Consider the following 26462-nt stretch of genomic DNA (forward strand, 5'->3'; position numbering starts at 1 on the left):
AATCCGAGCAAAGAGACAAAGGGCAGGACAAGTTTAGGATCAGGAATATGCATTTTCTTCTGCGCTAGGGCCGGTAGTATGGAACATGTGTGAAATCTGCGGAACTCGCGGCTAGGACAACCACAGCCTACCTTGGCATGGCGATGATAGTGACCTCGTTGCAGATAAATGGAGACGCCTGCTGTTATAGAATGCTGGAGTTTTCAAGAAATTGACCCTCCTAGGGTTGAAATTCTGATAGAAGAGGTGCGTTGTAGTATGTTGATCTCTGTGTTGAGGTCCAGTTTCACTTGTTGACCCGTTTATATATATTTTCGGATCAATCAATCAAATCCAGAAAAGAAAGGCTGGGATTGCGTATAGGGGGCAATCCAATCTAAACAGAATCTTGAATCAAATAGGGAATTTGTGATCGCGTATGGTGGATGTAAATGTTATATTTGATGTCAGGGCGGAGATTCGAAGATGTTGCCCAGGTGTCTAGGTGATTTAGGCTACTTAATAACACCCGACGCAACCCCTTGTCTCTCCTGACTCTCCCTACTCCGGTTTTTTTTTAAAACTTCTCTTGTCATTGTGGAATTGTCTTCTTCAATCCATACGACCCCTGCTCTTTCATAATGGCCGCCTCCAGCGAGTTCGCGTCTGCCATGACCACCCGGTCGCTCCGCATGGTCCGGACGGTATGGCTTCCCGGCTTCGTGTTCCTGAAATGCGATCCAGGTACTAATTCAGCATCATCTAGGAACTGGAATTTCTTGCCGATTCCGGTGTGATCACTCCCCGCCAGCTCTCCTCCATTCTATCACAGCTACCCAGCGATTCCGAGGCCTCTCGAGCGGTGAATGCATCATCGCCGCCCCGACAGCAGGCACAACCTGTGCCTGTTCAGCATGTTCCAGTGCAAGCACAGCCTCCTCCGGGCCCCTACACACCCTCATACTCGCCGCCTGTCTCACAGATGTCCAATGCGTCACTGAATGAAAAAGATACACTGCACAATCAATATGCAACCCCGCCCCCTGCGGCCCCTCCAGCTTATCCCCAAGTCCCGCCTGTCCTCGGTCTCGCCTCAGCCATGTACGCATACACACCTACCGATGCTGGTGACTTGGCCTTGCAGCCGCAAGATCGCATCCAGATCATCGAGCACATGAATGACGACTGTATGATATTCCCCTTTGATCTGATATGGATAGCAGCTAATGATAAATAGGGTGGCGTGGTCGCAACGAGCGCACTGGCCAGGAGGGTATCTTCCCTCGTAGCTACGTGAACATTGTGAATGAGAAGGCTGGTGTTTCTTCGCCTCCGCCTACAAACTATGGAAACATGCCTCTTGATGTCAGCCAGAGTGGACATTCTGAAAACCCCGAGGACCCAAAGAAGAGCAAGTTCGAGGAAGGAGGCAAGAAGTTCGGAAAGAAACTGGGCAATGCCGGTAAGTTTTATATACTTTTGGTACTCGTTTGGTTTCTAACTTGACATTAGCAATCTTCGGTGCCGGTGCTACTGTTGGCTCCAACATCGTGAACAGCATCTTCTAATCATACGGCCGGGCTATTATGCTGGGCATTTTGCTTCATATTCACTCTCATTGATATGGCGTTGGTGGCTTGAATTTTTGCTTTGAATGGATTGACTCGGTTCAATCAGCATCGCTTAGTGGCGGACTTATGGCCACACATTTTAGGGTCCCTAGTTTCAAATCCTAATTAGCTTATTGCGATACGATCCCGACCTAGGGATACATACATATTTCAGTCAATGCCTTTCCTGATGTTCTGGATCACATCCGAATTTGCCCTGAGCTTGAATCATAGATACGAAGATTTTACCTATGTAGGTCACTAGAGCACCCAATGGAAGCTAACTAAATCGGTAGATGCTACAAGTTTACTCCATGACTCCGACATGAATCGAGAAAAAAAAATAGAAAGTATGACTTTTAGGTTGAGAATAACTTCAGATTGCTATATACGTATCTGACCCAACTCAGACGACTGAGATGCAATGCTTTATACGAAACCCGCAGAAGGCCGTTATCTTGAGGATATGCCAGCGCAATCGATACAGGATATTGTATATATAAAGCCAGGGAGATTTGCTTAAGCGGACAAGAAACAAAAAGTAATGTCTTCTAGTTACTTGATTCTTAGATTGAGTTGCCAGCCCAAGGGTCTGTCCAACTTGTCTCTAGGGTTATACAATAATATGTAGGGAGGCTAAACCTATCCTGGTGCCCGACCATGTGCCCAGCCTCATCGTGGGGATTCTTGAAGACTCATTGTGACTCTTGTGCTTACTTTGGTACAGCACTGTACCTGATATGCCTTTTGAGAACGGCGATTGGTTTCTTGAACATATATTTTCTTGCCCATCTCTATGATATCAATGATTAGGGCTGAAAATGTCCACACACATAAAGCCTTATGACATCAACTTGTGGGTCGACTAACATCATTGTCTTGGTGATGATTTGAAGCGGACTATATCTCCATGCAGTATATGTAAATGACCAGGGAGGTAGTATTGTTGAACTATTTATACTATTGAACTCTAAATGGCCGTAATGTGAATCTGGAATGTATGTGATAGTGTGCATAATTGGAGGTGGCTGTGGCAATCGATGGTGGGGGATTTGCCGACGAGTATAGTGAACGCCCAAGACCCCCATTGAAATTTAGAAAAGAGGCGAAAGAGGCGAAATCCTGCAGAAATCTGCAATCAGCCATACAGAACTGATAGAAATAGGAAATGATTTCAAATGTAAAACCAAGTCGAGCCACAAGATGAACAGACGCTTTTGAACCAGATATGCGCTAGCCCTAAAGCGGACTAGCGCGGGCTCCCCTCCCTCGAGAAGCTTCTGTGTCATCGATATAAATTGCATTTCTGTCTTCACCCTCACACGACCAACGTCATCTCCCTACTCAACGATTATTCCTACCTACTTCAACCACCCACACTAAATTCAAATTTCAAAATGTCTGACTGGGAAAGCACCACCAAGATCGGCAGCAAGTTCCGCGGAGCAGGCGCTGCCCCCCGCGAGACCGTCGTCAAGGGCAAGAGTGCCCTGAACGCTGCCCAGCGCTCCGGCGGTGTCATCACCGAGAAGAAGTACACCACCGGTAACCTTGTACGTGAAATCTCCATTGAAACCTCGAAAAAAAAAACAATGAATCGTTACTAACACCCTCTCCAGGGCGCCAAGGCAGGTGCCCCCGAAGGCCAACACTTGACCAAGGTCGACCGCAGCGACGATATCGTCAAGCCCAAGACCATTGGCCACGCCGTCGCTGACGCTATCAAGAGACGCCGTACCGAGGAGGGCTACAAGATGACCCAGAAGGAACTCGCCACCAAGTGCAACACCACCATTACCATTGTGCAGGATTTCGAGCGTGGCACTGCCGCCCCCGACCAGAAGGTCCTCGGATCCATGGAGCGTGTGCTGAACATTAAGCTGCGTGGTTCAGACATCGGCTCAGAAAAGTTCCCCAAGAAGAAATAAACAATCGGGGTTGAGTCCGTGGTTTCATCCCTTACGGAAATGAGGCCGGGGGCAAATCTCAAGTTTTCTGCATTCTGCTTTTTTGCGCTCTATGACTGTCATGTTCCTTCTCCGTTTTCATGAGACGTCACTTTTTTTTTTTTGTTTTTTTCTACGGGTTTCTTTTTCTGCTGGTCAGATTAGCGCTGGCCTTGCATGGGAAACGGGTTTAGAGAAGATATCACGAAAAAAAAATTGTATAAATGAGATACCTCAGGTTTTGATATTATCATATGTTTTTTTTTTCCTCTTATAATTGGCATCCAAGAGTAAATTTGAGTAAATGGATGTTGTTTCATACCTTGGATAATATTTTTGTATACGAACTAGCGTATGTAGGTACTGGGGTAGGTATATACGTAGTGCTTTCCTACCTACAGAGGCGATTCCCGCCGTCGTGTTCTTTTTAATGTTAGCTAGGCTGTCTGAACGGGTTTGAAGATTTGCAAAGCTTTGATTTTGTCTATTTACCCGATTTTCATCTCTTTTGCGGAGGACCAGGACAGACATAAGAGCTCAAAAAATGAACCATGTCATCTTTTTATTAAACAAAGACACAAACACAAGGTACCAACTCCGATTGATCATGGAATCAATGAAATGAGAAAATCGTGGACCGGAAGGTCATCCCATTCCGTATGCGGGACTCGGGGGATCTGTCCCAAGTCTTTTCGCCTCGTAAACACATACACACGACGCATTCCAACTTTCTTCACCACATCCGCTCTTTTACTTCCGCGCTTGCTCCCGCTCGACCTCGTACATGAAGTCGAAGTATGACTTGTCGAAGTGGTGGACACGGACGTATCCGTCCTCACCACCGGAGGCGTATGCGGTACCGGCGGGGTGAACGTCGATGGTGTTAAGGGGACCGAAATGGCCACGAACGCGACCGACTTCATCTTCGAAAACCTAATATAATTATTAGTATGTGGCGAGCAAAGTCAAAACGCGTGTTTGTACTCACTCTGTGGTAGAATCGGGCTTCGAATTTACCCTGGCGGGCGGAGGTGGTGGTGACATCCATGGCGGCTTGACCACCACCAAGGATGACAAAGTCCTTCTTCGGTGTCACGGAAGCAGTGTTGAGAGGAGTGTCGGAGATATAGGTTTTGAGGATGGCGAGGTTGCGGGAGGACAGGAGCTGCATGTTATCAGCGGGGATTGCCTTATAGAATGATCTGCAAGAAAAAAACATACCTTGGCTGACTTGTCTTTCGACGCGGTGATGAAAGACAGACGATCGGGTGCGAATTGGATGTCGGTTATTTGGCTATCGAATTCGTGGATTTGCACGTTCTCGAGTTGTTCTCCAGACTAGAGATGGTATTAGCATCTCCACGCTCCTCAAAATCACCTCCATAAAAACATACCTTAGGATCATACTGGCTGACGCTGCCATCCTCGTGCCCCGCAATGATGTACTTGCTCAAGAAACTCCACCCCGCCACGGTGGCCTTGCTCTCCTCACAAACGATGGTCAGGGTGGGCTCGGCGGCCTGCGCGCTGAGGTTTTCGCCGTAGTTGATATCGAGAATGGCGATAGTACCGTTGAAACCCATGCGCTTTTCCGTCACGGCCAAAAGTCTGCTTCCATCGGGGGAGAATGCCACGCGCTTAACGGCTGTCGAGAATTCCCAGACCTTCACGCACTCGCCAGTCTTGATGTTCCATAGACGCACGGTGTTGTCTGCTGATCCGGTTGCAAGAAGAATGGTGTTGGGGCTGACGTCGACTGTCCAGACAGCACCCTGGTGGCCGTTGTAAGTACCGAGACGCTCGCCGTTGGCGGACCACCATGCGCACACAATCTTATCCTTCGAGACGGAGAAGAGGAGATCACCATCGCTGTTGAACTTGATTTGGGTCAGGGACCGCTCCTGTTATTATAGATGGGCTGCGGTCAGTCTCTGTGGATCCAGCAAGATTTCGAGGAAGTCAACGCACATGGCCGGAAAGCAAAATAGGGCGCATTTCGACGGGTAGATGATAGGAAATTCGAGATGGAGTATCGGAGGGGAAAAATCTGAGACGCTCGGCTCAGAATGGGTAAGGCGGAGTGGCTTTTTGGGGGGGTCAACCTCGTCAACCTCACTTTCTTTGACTAGTGAATTTCATCGCACACTCGGCCCTCAATGCCAAGCCTTTATCGGAGGCTAGGATATTCCGTATTCCGATATCTACACGTGATCTGGTACCTGAATACCCTAAGCCCTAACTGGTGCTCCCGAAAAGGTTAAAATGCGTTTTGGATGACTCATGCGGCTTAGATAGGTAAACATGCCTCAGGCAGAATTAAGGAGATCTTCGGGAAACCGGGAAACTCGCCGACTCTCCGCATGAGCTTAATTACAGACAAAGGAAGAGATCAGGTGAATGTTAGGATAATAATTCGGAATTAACAGGGCTGGATCTAATTCCGGTATATCTCCAGAGGGTTGCGTGTGAAATCGAGGCCTAATTGTTGATTGCTTGTCACAACGCCGGCAGCAAGTCCGCGGGTTCGCCCCAAGCAATTCATGCCATTCGTCCCCGCTGCCCTACCCCGCTGCACTTTTTATCTCCAAGTGCATGCGGGCACTGTCCGAAATCTTTCTTTCCTATCTCGTTCTTTTTTTCACTCTGTCCAAGGTGTCAGACAGCTTTCATCGTCCATTGAGTCTCCAGTGAACGTCAACTTTTCTTCTATCAACCCCGCTGTCTCACCATCTCGAACGTTTTCCGGGTTAGCAATGGCTGCCGCCAAGATTGATGGCACTGCCATCGCGAAGAGCATTCGCCAGGGGTTGAAGTCCGAGATCGAGCAGATTCAAGTGACCAACCCTAGATTCAAGCCCAACCTGGTCATCTTCCAGGGTAAGGATGTCCATCTTTGATTATGACCATAGGAGGGTTGTATACTAACATGTTAATTCTATCTAGTCGGCAATCGATCAGATTCTAGTTGGTTTATCTACAAACAGTATTGAGGAATCATTCAGACTAATGCTACTTAGGTACCTATGTGCGCATGAAGCTGAAGGCCGCGCAAGAGGTATGACTTGTTGTTTGGGATATTCGGAACATTCTCTAACCTTATTTACCAGGCCAACATCATCTGCACCTTGATCAATGTTTCCGAATCGAGCACAGAGCTGGAGCTCATCCAGGAAATCACTAAAGCCAACAATGACCCCGCGATCCACGGCATTCTCGTTCAATTGCCTCTCCCAAGCCACATGTCTGAGCATGCAATCACATCGACTGTTGCAGATGAGAAGGATGTCGACGGTTTTGGCGCAATTAATATCGGCGAGTTAGCTAAGCGAGGCGGTCGCCCGTTGTTCACTCCCTGCACCCCTCTGGCGGTTATGGAATTACTCAAGGCAAGCGGCGTAGACCCCGCTGGCAAGGAGGCAGTGGTCCTGGGACGCAGCGACATTGTCGGTAGCCCTGTGAGCTATTTGCTCAAGAACGCCGATGCTACCGTCACTGTCTGCCACTCCAAGACACCGGATATTCCCCGCATTGTCAAGAACGCTGACATTGTTGTGGCGGCCATTGGCCAGACTGAGCTTGTGAAGGGTGACTGGTTGAAGCCCGGTGCCGTGGTTATTGATGTTGGTATCAACTACAAGCCCGATGCGACTAAGAAGTCCGGCGAGCGGTTGGTCGGTGATGTGGAGTTTGAGTCTGCTTCCGCAGTGGCCTCGCAGATCACTCCCGTCCCCGGTGGTGTTGGTCCCATGACAGTGGCTATGTTGTTGAAGAACGTGGTTCATTCCACCAAGACCTACTTTGAGAAACAGAAGGACCGCCATGTCACTCCCCTTCCCCTTCACCTACAAACCCCCGTGCCTTCCGACATTGCTATCTCGCGGGCCCAGTACCCCAAGCCCATCACCCAGGTTGCCACTGAGGTCGGCATTGCCCCTCATGAGTTGGAGCCATACGGCCACACCAAGGCCAAAATCAGCCTCAGTGTGCTGGACCGCCTCTCCCATCGCCGCAACGGAAGATACATCTTGGTCTGCGGTATCACACCCACCCCTCTTGGTGAGGGCAAGTCTACCACCACATTAGGTCTCACTCAAGCGCTTGGTGCCCACCTGAACCGCATTTCCTTTGCCAACGTCCGACAGCCTAGCCAAGGCCCTACATTCGGCATCAAGGGTGGCGCCGCTGGTGGAGGCTACAGTCAGGTCATTCCTATGGATGAGTTCAATCTCCACCTTACGGGTGACATCCACGCCATCACCGCCGCAAACAACCTTCTCGCTGCGGCTATTGAGACTCGCATGTTCCACGAGTCTACGCAGAAAGACGCAGCTCTCTACAAGCGTCTTGTCCCTGCCAGCAAGGGCACGCGTGAATTCAAGCCCATCATGTTCCGACGTCTGAAGAAGTTGGGAATCGAGAAGACCAACCCAGACGACCTCACCGAGGAGGAAATTACCCGCTTTGCCCGCCTAGATATCGACCCAGAGACCATCACATGGCGCCGCGTTCTCGATGTCAATGACCGTCACTTGCGTGGTATCACTGTCGGCCAGGCTGCCACTGAGAAAGGCCACTCCCGCGAGACTGGATTCGATATTTCCGTCGCCAGTGAGTGCATGGCCATTCTTGCCTTGAGCAACGACTTGGATGATATGCGTGAGCGACTGGGTCGTATGGTGGTTGCCACTTCTAGAAACGGCGACCCCGTGACTTGCGACGATATTGGTGCCGGTGGTGCCCTCGCCGCCTTGATGAAGGATGCCATCAAGCCAAACTTGATGCAGAGTTTGGAAGGCACTCCTGTCATGGTTCACGCTGGTCCATTTGCCAACATCAGCATTGGCGCCAGCTCTGCCATTGCCGATAAGCTTGCCCTGAAGCTTGCCGGTACTGAGCCTGATGAGGATCACGAAGCCAAGACCGGTTTCGTGGTCACCGAGGCTGGCTTTGACTTCACAATGGGTGGTGAGCGCTTCTTTAACATTAAGTGCCGCTCCTCCGGTCTGGTCCCGGACACTGTCGTTATTGTGGCTACTGTCCGTGCACTGAAGGTTCACGGCGGCGGCCCTGAGATCAAGCCCGGTGCCCCTCTGCAGGAGGTCTACCGCACCGAAAACGTGGATGTTCTCCGCAAGGGTTGTGTCAACCTACGGAAGCACATTGCCAACGCCAAGCAGTACGGCGTTCCGGTGGTGGTCGCGATCAATAAGTTCGAGACTGATACCGAGGCTGAAATCGCTGTCATCAGGGAGGAGGCCATCGCTGCTGGCGCCGAGGATGCTGTCCCTGCCAATCATTGGGCTGAGGGTGGAGCCGGCGCCGTTGATCTGGCCAAGGCTGTCATGACTGCTAGCTCCAAGGAAAAGAACTTCCAGCTTCTCTACGGACTGGATGGTACTATTCAGGAGCGCATTGAGCGCATTGGTCAGGCCATGTATGGTGCTGAGAAGGTCGAATTCAGTGAATTGGCCCAGAAGAAGGTCGACACCTACACCAAGCAAGGATTCTCTAACCTGCCGATCTGTATCGCCAAGACTCAGTACTCACTCAGTCACGATCCAGCCCTCAAGGGTGCCCCAACCGACTTCACTGTACCGATTCGGGATGTTAGATTGGCTGTGGGCGCTGGATACCTGTAAGTTTTTTTTTTATCCCCGCAATTGGGAATTGATCACGCTAACATAGCTATAGCTACGCACTGGCTGCCGATATCCAGACCATTCCCGGACTACCCACCGCCCCCGGTTACCTTAATGTGGATATTGACACCGAGACTGGCGATATCGACGGGTTGTTCTAGAGTATAGGAGATATTTGGAACTTGTATATACGGTTTGAATTTCGATTCTTCAACACATACCATAATTGGCGTCTGATCGGAGCGGGCCCTTAGATGGAGATTTTTTCAACACCAATCCGGGGCAATTGGAAATTCATTTTGATACATTATTTCGTCATAATCAATATATATACATTTTATTTAGATCGTACAATTCGGTTGGAGCTTTTCCGGGGTCAAAAAGGGAGGGCCGGTCAAGGCCGGAGTTGAGCTCCGTTCTCCGGGAACCGCTCTATTCACGTATAGGCCATTCTTCAGCGGGTCGGTTGATGGAGCTTCAGAACGAATTTTACCTGAGAAAGGGTTAGATCGATGAGTCAGTAGACCTTTAAGAGGAAGATATAAAAAAATGAGACATCCACGAGAATTTACGAAAAATATTCCAACCAAAAGTCTCCAAAATATCTCGTGACTCTTCCGGCTTCGGCGCTTCTTTTTGCGGAGTTAATAAGATCCCCAACCTCCATTGCACCGGACAAGGCTTTTTCCTTCTACCCATCTTTTAACTATCCAGTCTCTTTGCTATTCGGTAATTATCCCTTTCTTATTTGCCTTACTCATCATATTCCCGAATAAATCCCGTATTGCCCCGGTCATTCACCCCCAAACTCCCGGAAATCGCAATATAGCACTCTACCCTTTCTCCGGGAAATTTCCCGACTCCACACTTTCCTTTCTGCCGAACTTCATTCCCTCGGTTGTAACCAGGCGGTTGAGGCGACCTACAACCCGCTCAGCCAAACAGAAACACCGAAACTGGCGCTGACGTCCTTAGGCATTATTCCACGATGAACGCTCTCCGGTCCAGTTCCGCAGTCGCTCGTCGGTCTCTTGCGACCCCTCCTGCCCCTCTCTCTTCTACTTCTCGTCTTATTTCTTCCTCTTCCTTTACTTCTCCTTCCAAGAGATCCATCTCATCTATCTCCCTCTCTCAACGCACTACTCGAGTTGCTGCTTCTTCCCGCTGGTCCGGATCGATCCCTACGTATCTCACTCAAACCCGCACTATGGCTTCCGAAACCAAGATCAAGGTCAAGACCCCTTTGGTCGAGTTGGATGGTGATGAGGTATGGGACAACTCCCCCTTTTTATAGTTCAAACTTTCAATCGGCCTGTTTCACAAGCCTGCATATTATCGTGCTCCGCGGTTGCGTTTTCGTCGAAAACGCGGGGAAACACGGGGAACATTATCATATTCATGTGTCAATCCTCTTGATGACGCTGCCCCAAGGCTTCGAAAGTCATCTTTTGACATGTGCTAACCGAATCATCTTCGTGAATCATAGATGACCCGTATTATCTGGCAAGAAATCAGAGAAAAGGTAAGCTTATCGTCCCCTCCTTACCCCGGCTAGACCTGCATGAGCGCCACCGTTGCAGGATGCATGCAGTGGATACATCATATTACATGTCGACCCGGATTCATTGCTTGACACTAATTCGCTGCCTATAGTTGATTCTGCCTTATCTCGATATCGATCTCAAGTACTACGATTTGGGTATTGAGTACCGTGATGAGACCAATGACCAGGTTACCATTGATGCTGCCGAGGCTATTAAGAAGTACGGTGTCGGTGTCAAGTGTGCCACCATCACCCCCGATGAGGCCCGCGTTGAGGAGTTCAAGCTGAAGAAGAGTAAGCTCATCAAGCTCATCGGAAGTCCGTGTTGCGTAACACCAAAGCTAATTATATCTAGTGTGGCTCTCCCCCAACGGCACTATCCGTAACATCCTGTGAGTAAATCCAATCCGATTGGCTTTGACTGTTCATCCACTGACACTCTATTCAGTGGCGGTACCGTGTTCCGTGAGCCCATTGTCATTCCCCGTATTCCCCGCCTGGTCCCTGGTTGGACCAAGCCTATTATTATTGGCCGTCACGCTTTCGGTGACCAGTACCGTGCCCAGGACCGTGTCATCCCTGGCCCTGGTAAGCTCGAGTTGGTCTACACCCCCGTCGGTGGTAAGCCCGAGCACATCCAGGTCTTCGATTTCCAGGGTGGTGGTATCACCCAGTGCCAGTACAACACTGATGAGTCCATCGCTGGCTTCGCCCACTCTTCCTTCAAGATGGCTCTCATGAAGGGTCTTCCCCTCTACATGAGTACCAAGAACACTATCCTCAAGAAGTACGATGGCCGCTTCAAGGATATCTTCGAGGAGATCTTCCAGAAGGAATACAAGAAGGACTTTGATGCCAAGGGCATCTGGTACGAGCACCGTCTCATTGACGACATGGTCGCTCAGATGATCAAGTCCGAGGGTGGCTTCGTCATGGCTCTTAAGAGTGAGTTTCTCGTCCATCCCATCTTGGTTTTTATCTCTTATCTAACTCATATCAGACTACGACGGTGATGTCCAGTCCGATATCGTTGCCCAGGGCTTCGGCTCTCTCGGTCTGATGACCTCCGCCCTGGCCACCCCCAACGGCGATGCCTACGAGTCCGAGGCCGCCCACGGAACCGTCACCCGTCACTACCGCGAGCACCAGAAGGGTAACGAGACCTCCACCAACCCCATCGCCTCTATCTTCGCCTGGACCCGTGGTCTCGTCCAGCGTGGTCAGCTCGACAACACCCCTGACGTTGTCACCTTCGCCGAGGAGCTCGAGCGTGCCTGCGTTGAAGTTGTCAACGATGAGGCTATCATGACTAAGGATCTGGCTCTTGCCTGTGGTCGCAAGGACCGTGAGGCTTGGGTTACCACTGGCGAGTACATGGCTGCCGTTGAGCGGAGGCTGAAGGCCAACCTCAAGGCTCGCCTGTAGATCGTTTTCCCATTTGCTGCAAAATTTGATGAGATACTCCCGATTTAGAATCCCTAGTGGAAAGGCATTGGCCTGACTTTGATTGGTAATTTTTGTTGTATAGTTCGCAATTGAATTGTCATTCTGTACACTCTTTTTTCTCCCAGTCCGTAGACAACCAGTCGAAGCAGTGTCACGTCTATTTTTAGGTTCATATGCTTGTTTCGGTCACAGTCTCCTAATTTTCACCAGATCCCGATCACCTCGTTTCACCTTCAGGAGTTACCTATTAACCCGCCTCGACCATTCCCTATCTCACCTCGGGGATGAAGCGCCCTTCAAATATTTCATTTGTCTAAAAACGTCACACAATCGCCTCAAAAAGAAACCCCACACAATCGGAGGGAACACTATTCCTCGGAGCCGGCAGACCCCTAGAAACCAGCCATACATGAGATGACCCAACTAAGAACCAAAGATCCTTCTCATTCGAGAATCTGATTTTCTTTTTTCTTTTCAGAGTTTGGAACAACCCAGCCAATCAGAATGTGAGTCGGAGGCAATGGAATCCAATGAAGTCCACAACCTTATTCTGCCAGCCAATCACATCTCTCTCTGGCTTGGGTTAGCGGTCGATCTGGTTCGAGGTCTTGACGCAAGCGGCCATCTCACTTGTGCCATTTGATCTGTGGGAAGACTTGTAAGCAATATCCATGACTTGGATTTGCAAAAACTTTCCTACTTTCTACTCTTTTACTTGACATCCAGTCTGTGATGGTGGCACTATTCCACTGTATTCCGTTCACAACAATGACTGTCTCCGGCTTTCTACTTGGTTTCTATCGACATCTTTGAGACTAGTTGTTTCTATCCGACCCAATGTATGTTGTAAGCATCACGTCGATCTTTACGGGTCTGGCGGTTCTTATCGTCGCTCTCCGGCTATATACTCGGTTCCACCTGGTGAAGGCTGCTGGGCTAGATGATTTGATTATATCATTTGCGTTGGTATGTACTTCTCCCTGTCATGTACACCACGAGCGGTATACGCCCTTCAGACAAGGTGTCTAATTATTCTAGGCCTGCGACGTGTCATTCTATGTCTTTATACTTCTTGGTAAGTGGTCCATCTCAGCAATGCTCCGCAACCAGCACACATATCTAACAAGTTTCTCCATAGAACGAAAATATGGCCTCGGGACACCCACAACAGAACTTCCCACAGAAATATACCAGCGCCAATTATATGTACAAAAATTGCTCCACCGGATCATGGGGATAAAGTCACTGATGAAAATAAACAGTGGCTATGGCTTTCCGTCCCTTTCTACAACATCACCATGATCTTAGCCAAGGTCTCCGCCCTGACCCTCTTCACCCGCGTCTTTCATCCTCGTTCTTTCCTCATAATCACCTACATATTGATAGGTTTCCTGGCCTTATTTGGTTTATGGACGACTCTGAGCGGTTTTGTCTACTGCGTTCCTGTCCACGATTTCTGGAACCCATCCCTGGAGGTCCGAAAGGAACATTGTCTACCTGATGCGCCTACCTGGTTCACCAATGCCGGAATCCAGACTTTTACCGATCTGGTGATTGTGGCTATGCCCATTCCGCTATTGTGGAAGTTGCAACTACCCAAAAGACAAAAGTGGGGAGTAATTGTGGTTTTTAGTATTGGAATCTTGTACGTCAAGTACACAGTGCTGGTTGATCTTGGACACGGAGCTGACTTTTCTTTTTGTTTATAGCATTGTTGCCACCAGTGCCGGTCGCTTGTATGAATTGAATATCATGGTTAGTGGAGGAGACTTTACTGGTAAGCACACCCCCTTGTTCACACCCTGCAACATACAAGAACAAAACTAACAAACCAACAGAAGCAAATTCCCAAGCAGCCCTCTGGTCCTCCCTCGAAGCAAATGTATCCATCATCTGCATCTGCCTACCACCGCTCCACCCCCTCCTCTCGCGCATCTTCTCATACTTCTTCCTCCCCCGACCAGTGCGCTCATCATCTTCAAAGCGGCGACTTTCAACTAAAGCTTCGTTGAACGAGCCTCCCCAACGGGATGACGGGATCTGGTGCAACGATCTGTTCAATCCCACACCAGGGGGTTACTCTGCTAGCATTTCCAAGGTCGATACGAATGAAGCAGAAGAGAATGAAGAGGGAATCCGTGTTGTGCGGGAGTTGAGGATGCAGTCTGATTCTATTCCTCCCTCGGTCCCTGCTGCTTCTATTCCTCCTTCTATTCCTTCTATTCCTTCTATTCCTTCTATTCCTTCTATTCCTTCTGCCAATACTCCCCATATAGATCTGGAGACGGGGGAGAGGGTGAGGGGTAGTATTGTGCATGACAATCCACGTGTGACGCTCAGTACTGAGAGGGATTTTGGGGATTTCGAGTTCCCAGACTATAAGAATAAAATGAATTCCCCGGTTTGAACTTGGGAATTGGATTGTATATATTGAGCAACAGGAACGGCCTGTGATGTTAATTTATGTAGTGACGATACGAATAACGATTATTTTCTATCTTGGATTAGATTGGCGTTGAATATTGAATATTTAGTGTGTGCTATATATGGTGTTCTTTTATACCCTTGCCGAGACTAGGTAAGGAACTATACGGAAATGTCAACAGTACCAAGCATAACTAGTGACTAGTGCGGATGAGAAGGAAAATGAGTATGGAGATATGTATGATATATATTCCTCATTTACCTGTCGTAATGAATCAAAGACTTGCCCGCAAGGTAATATCCCTTTGCATAGCCAGCTCAATCGCCTTAGCCACAGCAACGCACTTCTCTTCCCCAAACCGGCCACCAACAACCTGTATTCCGACAGGCATACCATCAACTAGGTTAGGATCATCTAAACACGAATCAGCATCTTTGGAAGAGGTCACTACAATATAGGAAGTACTCACACTGCTCCTTATTAAATTTATCACCATCATTCCTGGGAACATGGGCCAGCCACTCTTCATCGGGAATATCCTTCGTCTTCGAGGCAGTAGTCACAGGAGTTGCTAATGCGGCATACCCAAGCAAATTCCAGATACTAGTGTAGCCCACATATGCACTGGACTTCACCCACGTCCACGGCTTGTATCCCACCCAGGGGGTATTGGGCATGATCAATGCGTCGATATCGGATGATATCCATTTGTCAAGATATGCTGATTCGTAATTGTATTTGTCCGCATTGAGCTTCGATATATGTGAGCAGGGAGTAGTAGTAACGGTACATAAAAGGGAGTTTGCTCACTTGGTGTGTTTGACTGGTAGTCAAAGTATCCTCGGGTTTACCAACGAGCATACCCTCAACAAGCGGTTCGCCAGTCTTTTCAATCTGTCTCCGACAGCCCTCGCCGCCATCAGAGAAGATAGCCTTTGCCCAGAGATCGTATGCATATTTATGCGAGGAGGCATCCCATTCAAACACTGAGTGTTGTCAGTATATGTCCTAAATAGCCATTGGGAGAGTTTGTCAGTAATCATACCTTCATGCCCTGCCGCTCTCAGTGCCTCAACAACCTCACGCATAGCCCTCGCAACCGGCGGTTGAACCTTAACAACACCATCATCAACCAAAAACCCAATCCTCAACCTCTTCACCCCAGGAGAAGCCAATTCCTTCCGCCACGCCACAGGCGCAACATGCTGATCAACCTCCCACGGCTTCGCCTCCGGCAAAACCTCCATGTACCTCTCAACAGTCGCAAGAGTACAGGCCATCGGCCCAGCAACGGATCTCACAATATCCTGCCCGGGGCTATAAACCATTCACGTTAGCATAAGCACTTCTATTTCTTTATCACCTTACTCCCACCCGACATCAAAAAAAAAAGCAAAAAGCAAAATTTAGAATAAAACTTACTTCCCCCTCTCATAAGGATGCCTACCAGGACTAGGCGAAAGTCCATAAAGACCACAAAGCCCCGCCGGAATCCGAATCGAGCCGCCCAAGTCAGTACCAATCCCAAGCACGCTTCCGCGCGCCGCAACAAGCGATCCTTCACCGCCGGAACTCCCACCGGAAATCAGCTCGCGGTTGAAAGGGTTCACGCATTGCCCGAAGACGTGGTTATAGGAGTCTGACATCATCATTGATTGGGGCAGATTGGTTTTCACGTAGAGGACTGCGCCGAGACGGCGGAGGGTGCGTGCTACGGACTTGTCTCCTGGTGCTGGGTTATTTGTGAGGCCGACCCAGCCTGGATTTGAATTTGTTAGTAAAGAAACAGCTATACATGGAGAAAGGTATCATTTTGGAAGAAGGATGGGGCGGATTACCGATTGAAGTATCTACTCCTTCAACGGAGAATAGATCTTTGATGGATACTGGTAAGCCGTGTAGAGGGCCGACAGTCTTGCCCGTCTTGGCGAGGTGGTCATCTAGTTCCTTGGCGACGGCGAAAGCCTCTTCGAAGAAGATCTCCGTGCAGCATGTTGTGAGTTGGTGGGCGAGGGCAGCGCGCTTAGCGAAGACTCGAGTCAGCTTTAGAGACGAGAGCTCTCCAGATGAAAGCTTTCGGAGAAGAACGGCGATATCAGTTTCTTCTGTCAGATCTAGTTCCTCTGGACTGAGAATGCGACGGAGATATGCCAGGGCGTTTGGCGTAGATTCTATTGAGGGAACGGGATCTAAGCGCCATTCGGGGAGGATGAGGGCGAGCTGGTCGGCGCGCTTTTTAGCGCAACGGTCTTGGTACGAGGCCATGACGGGATATATTTATTCAACGAGAACTGCAAGGCTAGGAAGCTGGATTCTAGGACCTTTTATATGCAAGACCTAGATAAGAAGTGGGATATGTCCCGAATAGGAAGGCAATCTAATCGACGCTAAACCCCACACCGCATATCCTCCACCTCCGCTCGCACTGCGCCTCCGCGTCCGGATAACGGGGAAATTCACACGATTGACAGTTTCGCCAGTACCATCTGATTATCTCGCATTGTCGTGCTGTTGAGGCACTCATTGCTATCAGGTACGCGGGAGTAGCTAGATGCACGTAGAATCTCGACGAAGAAGGGATATCCGCGATAGCCTGACAAGCTCGATCGACCATGGACGAGACTACGTTCGAATGATATGTCGATGAAGACGGGTCGCTGCCCGCAGTCATTCCCGCGCGACTGAAAGCCATGATTGCCGCGGCACCTCTATACACGGTCGCAGCCAAATTCTGGTCCGTCGAGTCGCCCGGGTTGAGTTGTAGGATTTGAGCCATTGCTCGAGAACTCAGGTCTATAGTGCGGATTCCATCGCCGTCGCGGTGTCTCGCGAGATAAACAAAAAGATCGAATGTATCTGCTGGACAACCGACTGAGTCGAAGAAGCCAGCTGATAAGGTCTCGCGATGCCAGTCTTCGAAAATTAATGAACTTTCTCGGACGAGGGCACCTGTAACATCAAACCACACTAGATAGGCGAGGACATCAGCTAGACCGGACATCTCGCCGCAGAGGTCGTCGAGATCGGCTTTGTGTTGGCAGTGGAGATCGAGCAGGGAGCGTGCGCCTTGGAGATGACAATGCCAGTTGCCAAAGGAGCCGCAGCATACTTCGAACATGGCGAAAGTGGCGATGCCGAAGAGTGCAATTGGGTGTGCGGATTGGATGACTTGGCTCAGATTCGTCAAGGCGACCAGATGCGACTGGAGGGATTCTTTATTGTTTGCATCGTGGATGCGCGAGCGGGCAAAGCTTAGCGTGCGTGTAATCAGCTGGATTCCTTCTTCTGGGATGTCGCGGCTGCTGGATTGGATTTGTTGGCAAAAAGTGTCGAGGAGGTCGACAAAGCCATATAGATTGATAGATGCTGACTTGGCAAAACCATCTGGAATTTCTTCGGGAATCTGGGGTGAAGTGCCTTTTGGTGATTTGGACTTCTTCTTATCATCTACCCATACAACTCGTTGTGGATAGTTGCATGTTTCTCCACCCTGGAGACAGCCTGAACATCGAGGGCGGTTCAGGTCACATTTGACACCTCGGAGTTTGCAGTGACCACAGTCCCGGTCATGCCGGATGCCACGGGGCTTTTTCACTTTCATGGTGTGTGTGAAGTTACCTGGCTGGGAAGGCTATCAACTATAAGTGCGGGGGTTGTCCGGGCCGAAGTGGATCTCGCATTTCAATCCTTTTGGGGGCGGTTTTAAGGTGGTTTCAGGTTTCAGGCCGTAAGAAAAAGGCGTCTGCATTTTATCCATGACCCCGAAAAGGTGGAAAGGTGGAATAATCGAATGCAATTCTGATTGGGTTCAAGTGAAGTACACATCCTGTGAAGGAAAGCGACAGACAGTATCGTCAACCAAGAGCCAGTTGAGAATAACACAAGAAAACGAAAGAGGAATTCATTAACCTGAAGTCGGTTGTGAACAGCCAAAGGAAACGAGAGACGAAATCACCGAGGGCAGCTCAAAACAACAAAAGAAGGGGGACGAGGCAAAGTCGTCAACTATATACGGGTAGCCAGTGGAGAAAGGCAAAATGGCCCAATGAAAACGAAACCTCGCCGAAAGCAAGAACAGAGAAAAGAACGTGAAGGGGAACAAGAGACGCATTCACCCGGGAAAAGCACGAATGGAAGAACGACAAAGCCAAACCCAGCAAACAAGAAGTGGAAAAGAAGGATATCTATCTATAAACCAAAACCCAGTCAAAGCGAACTTGTGTGAATATTACTAACAACCATGACAGTGGTCACTTTCAATCACAACTCAGTGCTTGCACTTACCCGGGCTCCAATGAGGAATCTGCATCATGTTTCGATAAGGTTGCTTGCCCCGATCAGATTGCTTTCTGCGTTGCATCATGCGCTCGCGACGATCACGTCTCTTGGTAGCAGAATTAGGTTGCTCCGGAGTGATCTTTGCCGCCTCCATTGAGATCTCTAACTGTGGTTTGGGGACTTCCCTTCCTTCTGCGCGCCGACGACGCAGGATAACCTTTCGGCGATGCTTTGAGATAACACGGATAGAGGAAACCTTTGAGACCTTTGAAATCTTTGAGCTTGAGACCTGAGACAGATCCGGTGCTTCTGCGACGCTGATGCTTGCAATCAAACTGCTTCCGCGAGAGAGCCTTCTTCTCCGAATCCTCTTCATTTGCTCGATGGCAGCAACTGTGAGAGATCGAGTGGACGCAACGCTGCCACTTTGCATTGATGCAACGCTTTCATTTCGCAGTGATTCAACACGCTTGGGCTTGCCAAACGATCCAGTATCGTGTGCATGTGGATAAAGGGAGTCCGGCCGGCGAGCATTCCCCGAATTGGCCACAGAAAGAGGAGGGCTGCCAATACCAACTGCACCAAAGATCTGAGGAGGAATCGGGTTCTCGATGCTCATGCGTCGTTTTGGCCCAGCAGGGTCTTGGGAAGTATCCGGATACTGTGAATTCATGTCGACCACACACATTCCAACAAAAGGGGCCTGGAGCATTGCACCGAAAGGAGGCTGTTCCAAGAAATTCTCCGAGGAGCCATGATGGAGCACCGTAGGCAAGGAAACAGCATCAGAGTGGTAAGCGTTTGGCGAGACGCGCTGTTCAGGACTGTCTTTGGTCGAGGTGCCATTACTGGCGGCAGCCACAGAAGGAGCTTCTCGTTCTGAGACGCTCTGGTGCAGCGAGTCCACTCGATGCGAGCAGTGATGACAGACGATGTCATATTCCCCTTCTCGTGGTATAAAAGTCATTGATGCCGGGTACATTCCCGTATACATGTCAGGAGCCCAGTTGCAAATTTCTAACCAAGAAGGCAGCTCGTCAAGTGGAATCAGCGGCGTCCAAAATCCCCCGGGACGCAGGATGCAAAACCGGGGTCGTGGACGGGCATGAAGCGTAAGAGCAGGGTGACGAGAAGTCTGGACAAAAACCGGAACCGGGGTAGTATACTGCATGTTGAAGAGACTGAAAGAAGATGAAAATGAGTGTAGTGAAACAATGAGTGTATAGAGAGTGTTGGATGAAAGAATGTATGGAGTCTGGAAGAGGAAGAAGAGAAGAAGAGAAGAATAGGAAAAGGGGGACAATGGAGTTTTGTTCATGGCAGGAGTTCTGAGGAAGGTGCAGCATTACAGGAAGGAGCGGAGATGGAAAGAGCATAGAACCTTTGGTATTGAAAGGATGAGAGAGATGACCATTTAATGTGCCTCTGATCTTCTGATTAATACAAATTTTCCATTGGTTAGTCTATCTGATTTGTAGCAGGTATTGTCATAGTTGACTAGCCTCTTCAAACGAGGTGATCCATTGATCTGGCAATTTCAAAGTTGTGCAGCTTGATGCTTGCATTTGTAACTCTCTGACAGTTCGAGGGACTGATAAACAGGAACAATTTAAGACATACTGGAACTGATCCTATCATTTCCTGCATCTTAGAGCTAAACAGTGTGGCTGTTTATTGAGATGCTATACTTCCATGTGAGTACTGACAGAGAGATGGAATGACTCCAGAGAAGAGCTTTAGCCAAATCTAGAGTATGATAACTACATGCATTCATTAAGGCTGTGTGTTACTGCTTGACGACACATATCGGGCCCAAAAGCATACATGTGAACGGAAGAGAGATCATCAAGATCAATATTGGAATGATGCATTTGTTTACATATCTATATACGCTAGTCTGTAATAGACATAGCGCTAAATCCCCATATTCTTCCAGGGTGGGTCTTAGCATCACACTGTCACCTTTCAAGTAATCACTCCCCCGCCAAATTGGGCCTAGGAAACACGATATACTGAGTTTCGGATCACTACTCATGAAGCTATGGTTTGAGTACCGACGTTGAAGATATGGCATGTTTGTTGGAAACTATAGATGGGTTTCAACAATGTTTCACTCAACCGATCGACCGTGCATACATGCGGCTGGGAACTTTGTGTCTTACCCTTGCAGCTATGATAGCTGCTGACTGGCTATAATATATCAGTACCTAGGCTAGAAACTATCAAGGCGTGGTCTACTGATTGTAGCCCAGTCTACACTTTCTATCAAGGTGTGCTCGCCAACTTTTATATATAGACGGTGCACTTGGCGCTCAACTGAAGATTTTTGTGAGAAATACTACAACGCAGTTAAGTACTTGGCTCCAAGCAAGCTCAAGGTATTTAAAAAGGTCATAGTAGGGCTATTTTCTTCAATCGTCTTATCTTATCGCATATTTTGGAAAGCTACCGGCCCAGATCCAAACAACCTGCGTTATTCCGACAGCCTAGCGCTGTATATAATTCTACTCTTACCTGCTTACCTTCCTTTCCTGTTTATCTTCACTTCCTCCTCAACTTCTTTCTCAATTCCAACCCTCCGCCACCAAACCTCAATCCATCATGGCAACCCTCACAGGCCCAACAAATGCCACGCGCGCAACCCCAAATATCCCCGTTGAGAAAGCAATCCTTCACATCGGCAGCTCAACCTTCATCAGCGCTCCCTCCCAAGACGTCTGGGCTGCCTTAACAAACACCTCAACCTGGCCGAGCTGGAATAACTTCGTGCCACGTGTAACCATCCGCTCCCAGCCAACGCCAGACCCATCTCCATCCACCTCCGCACCCGACCCAACACCAGCAGCATCAACATCCACACCTACACCTCAATCAACAGACACAACCCTATCTCCAGTTCTCCAAAAAGGAACAAAATTCACTCTACATGTCCGCATGGACCCAACCTCCACCAAGCCACAGCCCTCAACAGACGTACATGCCCTCATCAGCGAATACAGTGCACCAGACGCGGAGACTGGCCAGGGCGGCCGCATCGTGTGGGTCGCTGACACCGAAGCGCCGGGTGCGTTTTCGCCATCGCTTTTGCAGCCGGAGCGGGTGCATGAGTTTACGGCTGTGGAGGGTGGGACGGTGGTGCGGAATTGGGAGGCGCAAAATGGGTGGTTGGCTTATGTGGTGCGGTGGATGTATCAAACTAAGCTGCAGGGGTGTTTCGAGGTGTGGGTTGCTGATTTGAAGAAGTTTGTTGAGGGCAGTAATACTGCTTCTGCCTGATTAACTCGAGTTGCATGTTACACGTGGGTTTGTTTTTAGGTGTTGGCGTTGTTTGTTTATGCTCGCTACCCTACTCGAGAATCACCACTCTGCTCCAAACTCACTACTCTATGAGATTGATATTGTTTGAATGAAACACTGATATCCCCATGCCACACCAGGTATTATTTGATATGATAAATATTATACTAATTCCTCCACATGTTCCTGATATCATACATCCCGCCAAACTCCATCTAAACAGGGTATATGGACAATGCAAAGAAAAAAAAAAACAAATAACCAAAAAGATTCCAACAGATCCCCAACATCAAGCAGACGCAAGCTCCACCCAGTCCGACGTCGCAATCCGCTGCGCGGGATCCTTGACAACAGCCGGCTTAACAATGCGCTCAACGAACCCATTCCTCGGAACCCGACTCCCACTCATCCCAGACCTCGTGAAATCAATAATCTGGTGTCCAGCCCTGGCCATCTCCAACCGCAGCCGATGATTCATATTCGGATAAAGTAACAAATCACCCGTCGCAGCCGCAAGCAGCGTAGCCGCCAACGAGAAAACATCCGACGAAGGCGTCGGCGCCATTTCAGTCGATGTCAACGAAGCAAGCATTTCCGGCGCCGTGAACGGCGGCGTGAACGACGACATCGACGCGCGCGTGGTATCAACCGGCGCATCCGCATCAGTCGGGATATCAACCGTGGCAGAGAAATCCGCAAACAGAGGCTCGTAAGGGAAAGCGTGTTCTTCGCTATCTTCCGTGTCGATCGCTCTGAGGAGAATATTGTGTGGTTTTATATCACCGTGCACGACGCCGCCGACTTGATGCAGCCAGTTCAGGCCGGCGATTAGCTTGCGCGCGAGATCCTGGTACGAGGCTGGGCCTTGGACTGGCTCGAACATTGTTGCTGTTACTGGTTGGCGGGTGCGCGCGAGCTTGGATTGCTCTTCAATGTAGGTTGCCAGTGAGTTGGGGACGGCGCTCATTACCAGTGCGCCTAGTTCGGCGTGGTAGCCGTGGAAAGGGACGATGTATTTCTCGTGGCCTTGGGTTTGAGTGAGGCGAGTTAGGGTTATTGCTTCGGCGTTGAGGACTGGGCGCGCGTCGCGGCGCAATGGCGCTTTCACGGCTAACACTTGCGACGTTGAAACTGGGGAGCTTGGGGGTGTGCCTGGGAGATTTTGTTGGGGGCGCGACAATGAACGCGCTTTGTATACTATGCTCCAGACGCCGCGGCCGAACTCGAAGGAGCGATTGTTGTCATCGTGGCAGATCTCGAGGTCATCTGTGAAGAGGCGAGTTCCGGCATTGTCCTTGGATATGGGGGCCGCTTGCTTTGCCTTGGAGTCCTCGGATGGCCTTTCCCTGGCTATAGGAGTCACGGGTGGCGTGAGACTCGTTGGGACTTGAGCAGATAGTGGTGGGCTTTTGCCTGGGGTTGTCTGGACTGACAACGGGAATGGGGGATTGACCATAGTTTCGCGCAATGTTGAGGGATTTTCGAGCAGACTCAGGTCCCTATATGGTGTCGAAGGATCAGCCGAGATCAGTGAAATCGTTCTGATATCAGCGCCGGCACTCGCGATAGGCAAATTAAGCCTCACCCACGGTTGGATCTATAACAGGGTGGCGAAGGCACTTTTGGAAGAGAAAAATTAGGTGTTGGCCGTACAATCCATGGATACAAAGAATAATTAGGAAATAGCTCAAAGTAATAAAGCGAATAAAAAGCAAAGAGAAAAAAAAAACAACCTTGGCCCACTTCCGGTCTCGACCAAAAACAAAAATGATAGAAGATAAACTAGAGATCGACAGGTGACAGTAAAATACTACGGTGCCAGTGGGACCGTAAAGCGTGGGAAATTAATATACGCCAGCTCATTTCCTTTTATTAAAACCGACTTCGTATTATTTACTTTACTTTTAGTTTTATTTACTTCGATAGCTATAGGAATACGAATTCCGTAAATAGTTATAGCCGAATTCAAGCCCTGGAGCATCCGCATGCGTCTCAACGGCTGCCAACGGCTGTCAACCTTTTATAGTGGGTTATTTTTAGTGTTGTTATGTTTTTTATTTCTTATAATCTTACACTCTTACAATCTTTATGTTGGCCTATATGACTCAACATCCAATCCTTCGGCCTCGTGTCGGATGCAACCAACCACATGTAACCCTAAATACTCCGAGTCAGATTAACACTAAAAGTCTATAATCGGTTATATCATAATATACCGATATACCGATATACAAAATACTATACATACTATACATACTATACATACTATACATACTATACATACTACACATCCTATTATACATACAAAGCCTATCTCATCTTCGGCTTAACAATATCCTCCCCTAGCTGAGCCTGAGTCACTGCCGCGCCTAGGGCTCGGCTGAAAGCAATGATACCGAGCTTCCCCGGAATCTTCTCGTACTTGACCGCAATATCAAGCAGGGTTTTCGCAGAAAGAGTGCGGAGTCGAACATCACTCAAATCATAGTCCACGTTCTCCTGGTAGGTGAAAGCTGGGTCCGACGTCGAACCCTCCGGCAAGGGCATCGGCCCATAGCCAGCCTTGAGTCCTCTTCTGGCAAAGGTCGTAAGGCTCGGAATATCTCGCACATGATCATTGATGGCCTCTAGCGGGAAAAGGGTTTGAAGAAGTTCAGTGACCGTCATTTTACCGCGGAATCCCACACAGCCTAGCAGTGCAAAATACCGGTCGAGGACTTCTGGTGCCGTCTCGCCCCGGGGGTCAAAGATGGTTTTCAGAAGAGGCGGGTTGGGGTTTGCCTCGAAATATATCATTCCAAGCGGGTTTTCGCGAGGGTAAATCTCATCGGGGTGGAGGTATAAGGGCTCAAATGGTCGTCGATCATGTACCAGGACGGCATCATCGAAATTGTTGGAGGTTATAGTTAACCGGGCATCATCGGTTGAATGTTCATATCTTTCCCACACGGTGAAGTGAAGCCCAGATGACAAAGTGGCAAAACTCGATTTGAGAGATGTCATTTGATCTTCCAGAGCCTTTAGCCTCTCAACGGTCTCCTTGGGATCCGCAGCCGCACGTGCAAATGTCCGGCTCACTTCGTCAATCTCAAGTACTATGTCGACAAGCCTTTTCCGGTGGTAATACGATGTATTGTCTCTGGCAAGCTGTGTGAGTGCTATTCCTCGCTTCCGACATACTTCTTTGGCTTTGGGGTCTGTGGTTTCCACGGCTGACTTGATACCCAATTCATCTGCTGCCGCGATGGCCGCAAAGATACTGTTGTGAAGAGGAGTACGCACTCGAAGCTGATATGGTGATTCCTTTCTCGCGCGGTGCGCAATTTGTGGTACTGCCTCCAAAGGGGGAAGCTCTCTGGTGGGTGGAGTGGCAATGCCATGTGCCGCAGCCCTTTCGGCCACACGTTTCCTATTGTCTTCTAAGGTTTTGAAGCCCCGCCATTGAGCAGAGCGTTCATTTTCGGCTGGACTAGCAAGCTCTATGTTGTGCAAGCCCATGGTCTCCGCGAACATGCCAGTTCGGGTGCGCTCCGTAACGGACCGCGGTAACATGCTCGAGACTTCACTGAAGGGCAGCGTGACAAGGACTCGCACGGCCCCGTACATGTTCAGTTCAGTTTGTTTTAAGCAGCTATTCATGAAGTTCAGAAACCAGCGGCTGGGTTTGAAATGATCAACCGAACTGACAGCTTCAGGCAGATTGGCCAGGACGAGGAGTGTATGGTTTTTTGGTATAAGCCCGGAGCTGTCTCGGTTTTCAGGGCCTTGTTCTGGTAAATACTCTGCGAAGAAATCAGACCAGTCACATTTCCCGTATATGCTTTCTTTGACGATCTTATAACACGGCTTCTTCTCGATGATCGCAGTGAGAAGAGGGTGGAAGTTAAGATTTGGTTCAACAAGCACATGGCGACGTGGTTGAAGAAATTTATTCACTTTAGATGACAACAGACCACCCCCAGGCCAAAGGTCCAGAATGTCTACCGGTTGGTTTCGACGAAGGTAGGGCGATACGCGTTCGAGAACATTATCTACAAAGATCCAAGCGCATAAGTATATTTGTATATATCAGAGCTGAGGCTCACTTACCTAGTAGGTCTTCACTCACGAGCTGCGGTCGAGGCTTAACTTTCCCGCGTTGTTTCATGAGCACTGGGTAAAGAGTCTTCGTCATCGGAAACTGCGCCAGCGGCGTTCGTGTGCTGACTCTCATTATTTAAGATCTGGCGAATGCCAAGCTATTTTGATTATGACATGGGTAGATAATATCAATGGAGATAATGTGAGAGATAATGTGAG

The 26462-nt window shown here is 49.2% G+C and overlaps 12 protein-coding genes across 12 annotated transcripts; 6 read left to right on the plus strand and 6 right to left on the minus strand.

Annotated features, from left to right (window-relative positions):
- Positions 1-620: 620 nt before the first annotated feature.
- N7447_008677 (SH3 domain-containing protein) lies at positions 621-1547 on the plus strand (the record flags this gene model as incomplete). The annotated part of the gene is made up of 4 exons (XM_057232939.1): positions 621-683; positions 746-1166; positions 1217-1441; positions 1492-1547. 4 exons carry the CDS (start codon positions 621-623, stop codon positions 1545-1547), a joined length of 765 nt encoding a protein of 254 aa, XP_057082481.1.
- Positions 1548-2986: 1439 nt separating this feature from the next.
- Positions 2987-3517, plus strand: mbf1 (multiprotein-bridging factor 1; the record flags this gene model as incomplete). The annotated part of the gene is made up of 2 exons (XM_057232940.1): positions 2987-3142; positions 3209-3517. The coding sequence occupies 2 exons, from the start codon at positions 2987-2989 to the stop codon at positions 3515-3517; spliced, it is 465 nt and encodes a 154-aa protein (XP_057082482.1).
- Positions 3518-4285: 768 nt separating this feature from the next.
- On the minus strand, positions 4286-5530 carry tif34 (translation initiation factor eIF3 subunit i; the record flags this gene model as incomplete). Its single annotated transcript, XM_057232941.1, has 5 exons — positions 4286-4468; positions 4524-4700; positions 4757-4873; positions 4930-5436; positions 5504-5530. 5 exons carry the CDS (start codon positions 5528-5530, stop codon positions 4286-4288), a joined length of 1011 nt encoding a protein of 336 aa, XP_057082483.1.
- A 545-nt stretch (positions 5531-6075) lies between these two features.
- On the plus strand, positions 6076-9335 carry N7447_008680 (C-1-tetrahydrofolate synthase; the record flags this gene model as incomplete). Its single annotated transcript, XM_057232942.1, has 5 exons — positions 6076-6412; positions 6479-6499; positions 6553-6590; positions 6643-9170; positions 9227-9335. The coding sequence occupies 5 exons, from the start codon at positions 6076-6078 to the stop codon at positions 9333-9335; spliced, it is 3033 nt and encodes a 1010-aa protein (XP_057082484.1).
- Positions 9336-10162: 827 nt separating this feature from the next.
- Positions 10163-12142, plus strand: N7447_008681 (NADP-dependent isocitrate dehydrogenase; the record flags this gene model as incomplete). The annotated part of the gene is made up of 6 exons (XM_057232943.1): positions 10163-10441; positions 10661-10696; positions 10828-11011; positions 11073-11109; positions 11166-11662; positions 11718-12142. The coding sequence occupies 6 exons, from the start codon at positions 10163-10165 to the stop codon at positions 12140-12142; spliced, it is 1458 nt and encodes a 485-aa protein (XP_057082485.1).
- An 858-nt stretch (positions 12143-13000) lies between these two features.
- On the plus strand, positions 13001-14570 carry N7447_008682 (uncharacterized protein; the record flags this gene model as incomplete). Its single annotated transcript, XM_057232944.1, has 5 exons — positions 13001-13129; positions 13202-13369; positions 13426-13808; positions 13873-13940; positions 14002-14570. The coding sequence occupies 5 exons, from the start codon at positions 13001-13003 to the stop codon at positions 14568-14570; spliced, it is 1317 nt and encodes a 438-aa protein (XP_057082486.1).
- A 292-nt stretch (positions 14571-14862) lies between these two features.
- Positions 14863-16853, minus strand: N7447_008683 (Amidase; the record flags this gene model as incomplete). Its single annotated transcript, XM_057232945.1, has 6 exons — positions 14863-15002; positions 15058-15340; positions 15399-15574; positions 15634-15905; positions 16011-16347; positions 16427-16853. 6 exons carry the CDS (start codon positions 16851-16853, stop codon positions 14863-14865), a joined length of 1635 nt encoding a protein of 544 aa, XP_057082487.1.
- Positions 16854-16965: 112 nt separating this feature from the next.
- N7447_008684 (Zn(II)2Cys6 transcription factor) lies at positions 16966-18189 on the minus strand (the record flags this gene model as incomplete). The annotated part of the gene is made up of 1 exon (XM_057232946.1): positions 16966-18189. The coding sequence occupies one exon, from the start codon at positions 18187-18189 to the stop codon at positions 16966-16968; it is 1224 nt and encodes a 407-aa protein (XP_057082488.1).
- Positions 18190-18855: 666 nt separating this feature from the next.
- Positions 18856-20037, minus strand: N7447_008685 (uncharacterized protein; the record flags this gene model as incomplete). Its single annotated transcript, XM_057232947.1, has 1 exon — positions 18856-20037. One exon carries the CDS (start codon positions 20035-20037, stop codon positions 18856-18858), a length of 1182 nt encoding a protein of 393 aa, XP_057082489.1.
- Positions 20038-21467: 1430 nt separating this feature from the next.
- On the plus strand, positions 21468-22142 carry N7447_008686 (SRPBCC domain-containing protein; the record flags this gene model as incomplete). Its single annotated transcript, XM_057232948.1, has 1 exon — positions 21468-22142. The coding sequence occupies one exon, from the start codon at positions 21468-21470 to the stop codon at positions 22140-22142; it is 675 nt and encodes a 224-aa protein (XP_057082490.1).
- Positions 22143-22452: 310 nt separating this feature from the next.
- On the minus strand, positions 22453-23619 carry N7447_008687 (protein kinase domain-containing protein; the record flags this gene model as incomplete). The annotated part of the gene is made up of 1 exon (XM_057232949.1): positions 22453-23619. The coding sequence occupies one exon, from the start codon at positions 23617-23619 to the stop codon at positions 22453-22455; it is 1167 nt and encodes a 388-aa protein (XP_057082491.1).
- Positions 23620-24473: 854 nt separating this feature from the next.
- On the minus strand, positions 24474-26376 carry N7447_008688 (uncharacterized protein; the record flags this gene model as incomplete). Its single annotated transcript, XM_057232950.1, has 2 exons — positions 24474-26194; positions 26253-26376. The coding sequence occupies 2 exons, from the start codon at positions 26374-26376 to the stop codon at positions 24474-24476; spliced, it is 1845 nt and encodes a 614-aa protein (XP_057082492.1).
- Positions 26377-26462: the final 86 nt, after the last annotated feature.

Source organism: Penicillium robsamsonii (genome assembly GCF_028829455.1).
Source record: "Penicillium robsamsonii strain IBT 29466 chromosome Unknown utg000005l_segment0_segment0, whole genome shotgun sequence".
Lineage (NCBI taxonomy): Eukaryota > Fungi > Ascomycota > Eurotiomycetes > Eurotiales > Aspergillaceae > Penicillium > Penicillium robsamsonii.